This window comes from Nannospalax galili, unplaced genomic scaffold (genome assembly GCF_000622305.1).
Source record: "Nannospalax galili isolate Female #2095 unplaced genomic scaffold, S.galili_v1.0 scaffold568, whole genome shotgun sequence".
In the NCBI taxonomy this organism is placed as follows: domain Eukaryota; kingdom Metazoa; phylum Chordata; class Mammalia; order Rodentia; family Spalacidae; genus Nannospalax; species Nannospalax galili.
The window spans coordinates 2,855,197-2,865,851 of record NW_008359441.1 but is presented as its reverse complement, the minus strand read 5'-3'; the positions used below and the strand labels follow the sequence as shown (position 1 = coordinate 2,865,851).

General features: G+C 41.9%; 1 protein-coding gene across 3 annotated transcripts in view; it reads right to left on the bottom strand.

Moving 5' to 3' along the window:
* Wdr59 (WD repeat domain 59) overlaps nt 1-10,655 on the bottom strand; it is a gene marked incomplete in the record, with an annotated part of 99,588 nt that overhangs the window by 77,266 nt on the left and 11,667 nt on the right. For all 3 annotated transcript variants that reach the window (XM_017795573.2, XM_029558591.1, XM_029558592.1), the window contains 1 exon segment: nt 4,215-4,264. In XM_017795573.2, the coding sequence (XP_017651062.1) occupies nt 4,215-4,264 (50 nt within the window).

The window sequence follows — 10,655 nt, the reverse complement described above, 5'->3', positions numbered from 1 at the left end:
GCTGTCCACTGTCTCCACTCCTCTTTAACATAGTGCTTGAAACTCTTGCAATAGCTGTTGGGGGACCCTGCTGCTAAGGTTGTACCGGATAGCTCTAAGGGGCTCGGTGCTATATGGAAGGACTCCCTTTCTCAGCGGGGGCCTCCTGCTCTCTGCCTGACTTACCTGGAAAGTGCCACCAAGCACGGATGCCTGACCTTATTTGGAACATGACCTTTGGCATAGTTACCTGCAATAAAACTGCCCCCAGGTTTTTTCTATATGATAATTAGGCATTGCCCTACAGTCAGATGATAGGATCCCCCTACCACATGTAAATAAAGCATACTATGAGCACCTATCAGCTGAAGCTTTGGCTGCTGCCTCCACACTATATTTTCCCTGACCCCCACTGAATAAATGGAGCTGTATCACTGAATCTGGAGCTCTATCACTGAATCTGCCTCCCCGGAAAGTCTTTTTCCATCATGCTCACTGGCCGTCCTGAACCCGTTCATTGCTTCTGCTCCCTTTGTCCTTGTGGATCGGTGGCCAATGACCCACGAGGGGAGGGAGAGACTCACAAACAGCAATAAGACAAGAGAAAGAAATTAAAGGAGTAATAATTGGAGAAGAAGAGATCAAATTATCCCTTTTTGCAGATGATATGATATTATATCTAAGAGATGCCAAAAATTCCACCAGAAAACTCCTAGAAATTATTAACATGTTCAGTAAAGTGTCAGGTTACAAAATTAATCTACAAAAGTCTGTAGCCTTTCTATATACCAGTAACAAGAAATCAGAGAAAGAGTACATGGAAACATTCCCCTCTTCACAATAGCTGCAAATATATATATATATATAGATAGATAGATAGATATAGATATAGATATAGATAGATAGATAGAGAGAGAGAGAGAGAGAGAGAGAGAGGAATAAACCTGACCAAAGACATTAAAGACCTCTACCATGAAATTTTTAAATCCTTAAAGAAAGGGATTGAGGAAGGTATTAGAAGATGGAAGGACCTCCCATGCTGATGGATTCAAAGAATTAATATTGTGAAAATGAACATCCTACCAAACGCCATTTATAGATTCAATGCAATGCCAATCAAATCCCAATGACATTTTTCACAGAATTGGAAAAAAAAAACATCCTAAGATTCATATGGAAGCACAAAAGGCCTCGGATAGCCAAAGCAACCCTGAGCACTAAGAGCAATGCTGGGGGGACTATTATACAAGATTTTAAGCTGTATCACAGAGCACAGAGTTATAGTCATAAAAACAACATGGTACTGGCACAAAAATAGACCCATAGATCAATGGAACAAAACTGAAGACCCAAATATGAATACATTCAATTTCAGCCACCTGATATTTGAGAAAGGGGCCAAGAATATTCATTGGAGGAAAGACAGAATGTTCAGCAAATGGTGCTGGCAAAACTGGATCTCCACCTGTAGAAGAATGAAACTAAACTATCTGTTTAGATAAGACAATAGTAAGGGCTGAGGTGATAGCTCCATTGGTAAAGCCCTTGCTGTTTAATTCCCCTGAAGGCCAAGCATAGCAGGCACTTGGAATCTCAACTGTTAGGGAGAGGAGACGGCTGGATCTGTGGCGCGTGCTCACCAGTCAGCCTAGCCTACTTGATGAGTTCCAGGCCAGCAAGAGACCCTGTCTCAAAAACAAACAAATGAACAGGATAGACAGAGCCTGAGAAATGACACCTGAGGATGTCTTCTAGCCTTCACATACATGTGCACCTCTATGCACATATATACATACACACAAACACACAAGTGAAAAAGGGGTACAGGAGGTTCTCTGAGTGCCCAGACAGGCTAAAGCAATCATGGTGAAAACTTCACCAACTTTAAAGACAAAAGATAGGTTTTTAAAGCTTTCAAAGTGAAAAATAGAATGTAAAATAAAACTCCAGAACTTCTACACAACTGAGACTCGGGAGGCTGAGGCAAGAGGATTACTCTCCACCTTATGTTTTGAGACAGGGTCACTCACTGGACCTGGAGCCTGTCATTTCAGCTAAACTGCTGTCCAGTGAGCCCCAGGGTTCCTCCTGACTCCACCTCTGCAGCACTGGGATTACAGGTGTGTGCCAACATGCCTGGCATCTTACATGGGTTCTGAGGATCAAATTCAAGTTCTCATACTTGCGTGGCAAGCACTTTTATGGACCATTCTCCAGACCAAAAGCTTTTGGGGGCTTTTTGGGGTCTGGGTTTTTTGTTGTTGTTTCTTTGTTTGTTGATAGGATCTCCATATAGTCACAGCTGGCCTGGAACTGGCTATGTAGACCAAGTTGGCCTTCATCTCATGGAGATCCAACCTGCCTCTGCCTCCTGACTGCTGGGATTCAAGGCATGTACCATCAATCGTGTTTTGTTTTGTTTTGTTTTTTATGTGTATGAGTGTATAGGTAGGTGCACCCATGTTGTGCAGTGCCCACGGAGTCAGAAAAGGGTGTCAGATCCCCTGAAACTGGAGTTACTGTTAGCCACCATGTGGGTGCTGGGAATCGAATCCAGGTCCTCTGCAAGAGCAGCCAGTGCTCTTAACTGCTGAGCCATCTCTCCAGCCCCGTGTTTTGTTTTTTAAGTGACCAAGAAACTAGAACCAGTAGAGAGGAATACCAGTGTTGCCTTACTTGTTCAATCAGTATGGCACAAGTAATGTGTCTATCTAAAGAGGGAGTCATGGTAGGAAGGAAACTTATTTTTTATCGTATATTCTTTTTTTTTTTTGGTCTTTTTGAGACAGGGTCTCCCTGTAGCCCCAGCTGACCTGGAACTCGCTACATAGACCAGGCTGGCCTCAAACCCACAGAAATCCACCTACCTCTGCCTCCTGAGTGCTGGGATTAAAGGCATGGACCACCATGCCAGATAAGTTAAAACATAATTTTAAAATAAAATGAAGCTAGCAGAAAATATAGAAAATACTTTCACTGATTTGCAAATAAGTTCATAAGTAACTAAATTAAAATAATAACCAATTATATTATTGAAAATACAGTTGAATTTGAGCTGGAGGGGCAGTAATCTAGAGTTAGTAGCAAAAGTCAGAATCTTATAATTTTTTGAGCACAAAACCATACAGTTCAAGCTCTCTTGGTGAAAGCAAATCCCTTCATGAGAGCCAGCAAGATGGCTCAGAAGGTAAAAGAGCTTGCTACACAAACCTGACAACCTGAATTCGATTCCCAGATCTCACCACGGAGAGAGAACAGACTCCTGAAAGTTATTCTCTGACCTCCATGTACAAATCATTATGCAAATGGGTACACATGTGTATACAGACACATAAATAATATTTTTTTAATTTCTTCATGAGAAAACTAAAGTGCAGTTAGGTTAACTGAATAAATGTCCAGTTCACTGTGGTATCACTAAACTAGAGCCCAAGTCCCTCAGTCCTACTATCTCTTTTGTCATACATACTAGGCTGCTTGCTTGAAGAGCCTGGGTTGTAAAGAGAAAATTGCAATCTCAAAGCCAAACTATCCATCTCTAAATATCAAAAGAGAGGCTAGAGAGATGGATCAGTGATTAAGAGCACTGGCTGCTCTTCCAGAGGACCCGGATTCAATTTCCAGCATCTACATGCCAGCTAACAACCATCCATAACTCTGTTCCAGGAGTTCTGATACCTTCTTCTGACCTCTGCAAGCATTACACAACATCAGTGCACTTACACACATGCAGGCAATATACTCATAAAATACAAATAATAAATATTTTTAAAAAATAATTTCTATAAATGTCAAGGGATGGAGAAATGGATCAATAGTTAAGAGCATTAATTGCTCTTTTAGAGGACCCAGGTTTAGCTCCCAGCACCCACATGGTGGCTAACAATCATCAGTAACTCCAGTTCCATGGGATTTGATGCCCTCTTCTGACCTTTGCAGGCACTGCATGCACATAGTACACTTACACACCTGCACATGAAACACTCATACACATAAAATACAAATAGATAAATCACTAAAAAATTTTAAAATGTTAAGAGTTCCATTGTTTGCCTGGTAAATCAGAGACAAAAATAAACACAAATAACTCCTAAGTGCTCTTGAGGTCACTAGGACATGGGAACTAAAACCTATCCCAGTCTGCAAATATCAGAAAATTTTCCAATTTCCCAGACACTTGATTTGTAATTTGTTCCCCAGAAACTGTGGCAGAAAAACTCTGAAAGCTCACTTACCCAGAAAGCACGGCATGCTGTCCAAGACAGTCCACAGACATGGCAGTTGCCTGTGAGAGAGAACACAGATTCAGTTCTGTCAGCAAACCTGGCCAGGGGAAGAAGACAGACCTACCACTGGCTTCTTTTCTATCTCCCAGGCAAGCCCTAGCTAGCAAGAATCAATTAGTAAGTCTCAGTTCTCTGTAGTGGATACTTTTACACCCTTCTAGTTCCCACTCAAATCTCACATTCGCTTTGACAACATGACAGTTTCTACACACACACACACACACACACACACACACACACACACACACACAAGGTAGCACATTCTTAGTTGAGGAGACATAAGTTCTAGAGTCCTCTGGGAGTCTGACTAGTACAGAGCAACCAGCAGTTACTACACACAAAGACCTTCTTCCAAGGGCAATCTAATGGAACATTACCCCCCATATACCCACAAAACACACCCATTTTTCCAAAGTGCATGGAAGCATCTTCAAGCCATATGGCATGTTATTCAAATACCATCCCTGTTGAATCCCAGGTTATATTCTTTCTAACTTACTTTTCTTATTATTATATAGGGTTACATAAAGCCATTTTCAAACAAGTAGATAATATACTTTGAGCATATTCCACATACTCTGTACCTCACTATCCTCCAAGGTTATGTTCTTGTTAGTTACTAAGATACCCTGTTCACACTCAATCTGAATTCTCATCGCATTTTACTGGCTTCCATCTCCCGGGTCTTCCAATTCCTAGTGAGCACCATCATCAAGATTCAATGCCAAGGATCCAAAAGATTACACTGATCCAGTGAGAGCTGAGGCATGTGGCCAACTTTGATCCCGGCAGTTACAGCCATATTCTCATATGTGCCATTTGTACGGTCACTATATGCTCTAAGCCCTTTTCAAGAGAGCATGCTGGGAGAATTCACTTTGTGCATGCTGCCACAATCATAAATCACAGAGGGTAAGCACAAATTCTCTCCTTCAGTCTTGCTAGGTTTACTAATAGGTTTTTCACACCTGTCTACACTCAAAAACCAAGCCATTGGTAAGATGGAGGGAGGAAGCCAGACTGCTCTCATCAGGGGCCAAAAAGTGATTCAAATGCATCCTTCATAGTGCCCTGAAGTCCTGAGCAGAGAAAAGCCCAGCTGGAAAGGCAAGCTGTGATGCCATGCCATCTCCAGAATTCTTCTGTGCAATTTAAACATTAATGTTATGAAAAGAGGACAAGATGATTCCTCCAAAAAGGGGTAGAGTGATCTTTCTGGAGGGTATGTGGTGGCAGAATCCTAAGACGATAGCCCCAAGACCGGGGCTCTTTGTGTGCATATCTTCTCCCTCTGTGCAATGCTAATAATTCTACTCTGGATACTGCTGTAAATGGTTTTACTGACATGATCAAGGTCCCAAATCAGTAGACCTTAACATGAAGAACTTGGAAAAACCCAAGTGTCTACCAGCAGATGAATGGAAGAAAATGAAAATATGATCTACATATACAATGAATTAGTATTTGGCCTTTAAAAGCAAGGAAATTCTGATATACACTATAGCATGAATGATGCCTAAAGATTATGCAAAGTGAAAAGGGCCAAACAAAAGAGACAAATACTGTATGACTCCACTCAAAACAGGAAATTCACAGGCAGAAAGTAGACTGGAGGCTGTCAGGAGTTGGATAGGGGAGAGAACAGGGAATTGTTTTTTAATGGACATGGACCTTCTATTTCGGATGGTGAAGGTCTTTCTATTTGGGAAGTCAGGAAAGAGGGGCAAACACTGAGAGACCTAAACTCACTGGCCATTTAAACAACATTTTAAGTTTAAGGAGAGGGCATTCCTTACAGACAGTTATGGAAGTGGAAGGGGTCACGGGGCAACGACCTGAAGTGAGCTCTGGAAGCTGAAGGAGCCCCTAAACAGCACCACCAAGGAAGCAGGAATTTCAGTCCCAGAACCCTAGAAACGGGACAACAACCTGAATGAACTTGAAAGTGGAATCTTCTTAGAGTGAAGCCTCAGGTGAAACAGCTGGTTGATGCCCTGATTTCCGCCCATGAGATACTGAATCAAGAAATCAGCCACGTAGAGCCTGGACTTCTGAGCCACAGAGCTCTGAGCTAATAGATGGGTATTGTTTGAAGTTACTAAATCAGCAGTGTACAGCAAAGGAATACTAATAAAACATGACTTGGCAACAGTCCAAATATGTCATGGCCTTTGACTCAGGAATTCTATCCAAACTATAGCAAATGCTTAACTTACAACTAAATTATACATATCTGTACAAAGCAATATTCTAGAAATATTTTTAAATAACATGAAAAATGCATCAAACTGAAAATCTATCATAATTCACCATACTTTTTATATCTATATTTTTAAATTTTACATGTATGAGTGTATTGCCTGCATGTAAGTTCACCCATGTCAAGCAGTGCCAACGGAGGTCAGAAGAGGACGTTGGAGCCCCTGGAACTAATGTTACAGACAGTTTTTAGCCACTATGTAGGTGCTGGGAACTGAACCCAGGTCCTCTCCAAGAACAGCCAGTGCTCTTAACTGCTGAGCCATCTCTCCAGACCCCATAACTCACCATATTAAATGAAGATTTTTTTTATTGGTTTTTTTTTTTGTCTTTTTGAAACAGGGTCTCTCTGTAGCCCCAGCTGTCCTGGAACTCACTATGTAAACCAGGCTGGCCTTGAACTCACAGAGATCCGTCTACCTCTGCCTCCCAAGTGCTGGGATTAAAGGCATGCACCACCACACCCGGTCAAATGAAGTTTTTTTAAACGTGTATTTGTTTACTTCAGGAAGGGCATGCCTACTAGGGTGTGAGTAGAGGTCAGAGGACAACCTGCAGGAGTTGGTTCTCTGCTTCCACCCTGTGGACTGAACTCAGGTCATCAGGCTTGGTAGCAAGGGCCTTTACCCACTGAGCCATCTCAACAGCTCAGGAAGTTTATTTATTTATTTTTAATTTTAATATCTTTTATATGAGTGTTTTGCCTACATGTATGTGTGCAACATGCATGAAGTACTTGAGGAGGGCAGAAGAAAGATTTGGACCCCCTGAAACTGGAGTTGGGGATAGTTGTTAGCAGCCATGTAGGTGCTGGGAACCAAACCCGGATCTTCTTTAAGAACAGTAAGTGCTCTTAACCACTGAGTCATCTCTCTCCAGGCCCCCAGGAAGTTATTTTTTAAAAAAGAAAACCACCACCTGATTTTCCTTACTCTTACCTATTAAAAAAAAAAAAAAAAGAAAGAGAAGAAAGCTACCACTGTGTTTGCAGAACACATAAAGAGGATCATGCCAAGAGGGGATGGCAAGAGGGACGTGCTTGCTGAGAGACATGAAACAACTGGCCCAGAGAAAAGGGTGATTTGTAGGGGCAGAGACTACAGCCCAAGGCCTTGCCACTAACAGGGCACCAGATGAGAATGACTGAAAAATGCTAATCAATTAAGAACAACAGGGGGTGGGGAATGAGATCCTTACAGGAACCCAATGCACGAGAGGAAGGGAATCTGTGCAGTGACTGAGGTAGAATTCCCTACCTGCCCGTAAGAAGGGGCTTGCTGCACAGCGAGGGTAAAAATGGAAATAAAAATCATATTCTCAACTAAAATTTAAATTGAGGGCCTTTGAGATGGCTCAGTGTGAGAAACACTAGCCACACAAGCCTCACAACCTGAATTTGACCCCTAGAACCCTCAGTAGGAGAGAACTGACTCCTGAAAATTGTCCTCTGACCTCCACACATGCACCACAGGAACATGCACATCTGTATTCACACACATACATTATACCAACACACACATATACAATAATAATAAATAATGTGAATTCAAGGCCAGCCTGGTCTGCATAGCAAGTTCTAGGCCAGCCAGGGCACATAGGGACACCCTGTCGAAAACAAAACAAAACCATAAAAACACCAATTGACTACTTTTAAATGTGTCCCTAAGAAAAATACCAGAGAGGTGGCACCTAGTAGGACTACAGGCATGTACCACCATAACCAGCTCAACCACAATTCTCTACCATCTCCTTTTCCCTTTCCAGCGTACCTAATGCTAAACCTAACACAGAGCTATGATTATATCAACTCACTGCTAGAAATAAACAACAAAAACCCTTCACTGGTTTTTCACTTTCACTAGAATCAACTGTAAACCCCTCAGTCTTCAACCCCTTACTAATCAGGGGCTAACAGAGTTCTTCAGTTTTGTCCTCTGTTCAAGCCAGGCCAATCCACACTGCTCACCTTTCTCCAAGGTCAGCACCACTCCCAAGCCTGGAGACAGCCCAGAGCCCCTCCATCCTCCAGGAAAGCCCTCTTTTCCTGCAGAAATTCTATTAAGTCCTAAGGCAACCCTCCTCTAAGCTCTCCAGAGTCCTCCTCACAGATCCCACCTTCCCCCAAACACTTTCTCTGCTTCTAGGTCTACCTTAGGACTCCGCCACATGGTGGTAGTTATCTGGACACATTTCTCTTCTCCCTCTTCATAATGAGCACAGCAGAGTTCATACCATTTCTCTCAGAGTACCCAGTAAGGTGCTCTGCAAACATCTGTGGTACTGAAGACAGGTCAGAACCAGGGTCCTTGCAGCTCACCCCATGCCAAAGTGCTTCCCTGACACCTCTAATAATTTCTTCTAGCCTTGATAATTTATCACCCATGAATTGATCTACACTCCTGAAGTACCTTCAGTTCTTTGACAACTGCTGCCCACTGTGTGAGGCTTTCTATAGAAGAGAGAAGTCTGATAACTATTTCATGCATCTTACTCACCATCTTGCATCATAAAAAACTTCAACCAAATCTTCTACCTTTATTTTTAACATACTGAAAAGTCTTCTCCCACCTGTAGGAAAACCAACTCATTTAGAATTGCTGTCAAAGGGCTAGAGAGATGGCTCAGCAGTTAAGAGCACTGACTGCTCTTGCAGAGGACCGGGATTCAATTCCCAGCGCCCACGTGGCAGCTACAAACTGTCCTTAACTCCAGTTCCAGGGGAATCCAAAGCCCTCTTCTGACCTCTGCTGCACTTCATGACATGGGTGCACTCACGTACATGCAGGCAATACACTTATACATAAAATAAAAAGAATAAATAAAATATTTTTTAAAAAATTAAAAAAGAAACATCTTTAAACAGAAAAAATGTTTTTAAGAGCACTGTTCCTTCAACTGTAGGACAGATGATAGCTTTTTGACACTAATACTTTTATGCCCTTTATTAAATGAGAACTGATAGTGAAGTTTTAATTCTATTAGCGTATATAACCTCTATTATGCAAATACTACTGTCCTTGTTTAAAATATTTCTTTTTATGTTATACTTTTTTCTTTTCTACTAAAAAAATTTAAAATCCAGAAAAAAATAAAAACAAACAAACCTAAATTCAGTTTTACTATCTAACCCAGACTGGTCAAGAATTCACTGTATAGCCTAGACTAGCTTCAAACTTGCAATCCTCCTGCCTCAGCCTCCCAAGTGATTATAGATGTATACTACCATGACTGTCTTTATAAAAAAAAAAATTTTTTTTTCGGTCTTTTCAAGACAAGGTCTCCCTGTAACCGCAGCTGACCTGGAACTCAATATGAAGACCAAGTTGGCCTTGAACACACAGAGATCCTATAGCTGGGTGTGGTAGCGCTCACCTTTAGTCCCAGCACTGGGGAACAAGAGGCAGGTGGATCTCTGTGAGTTCAAGGCCAACTGGGTCTACATACTAAGTTCTAGGCCAGCTGGGGGCTACAGGGAGACCTTGTTTCAAAAAGGGCAAAAAACCCCACATTTCTTAAGAGCCAGCCTCCAAAGGTAGTTAAGTTCTTCAGCATTTGGTCCCAGGACTCTAAAGAAATAGGCCACATTTTATCAAAAGAAAGAAAGGTATTCAATGTATCATTTCCTCAAACAGAAAACAGAGTCTGATGCAGCAGAAAGGGTGTGTGTGGACCTTGTCGTCAGGAATGAACTCAAAGCCCACTTCTACCAACTCTCAGAAGCACTACATATAATATCTCCATCAAGCTGGACAGTGGTGCCTGCCTGTAAGCCCCAGGTGGCTGTAGCAGGAGAATCACAAGTTCAAAGCTAGTCTAAGCTATATAGTGAGACCCTGGCTCAAAACTCCCAAATGCGCTGGAGAGATGGCTCAATTACGAGGGTATACTGCTCTTGCAGAGAACCAACGTTTGGTTCCCAGAAACCGCAGCTCACAAATGCCTGTAACTCCAGCTCCAAGGGACCCATCACCCTCTTCTGGTCTCCATTACACATTCCTACACATAGACACAATTGAAAATAAAATAAAACTTCAAAAAAAAAAACCTATAACAATGAAAACAAAATGACCCAGGAAAGATGATTTTCATTGACCTTTTGCAATGTTAAAATGAACAGATACTTTAAAATTT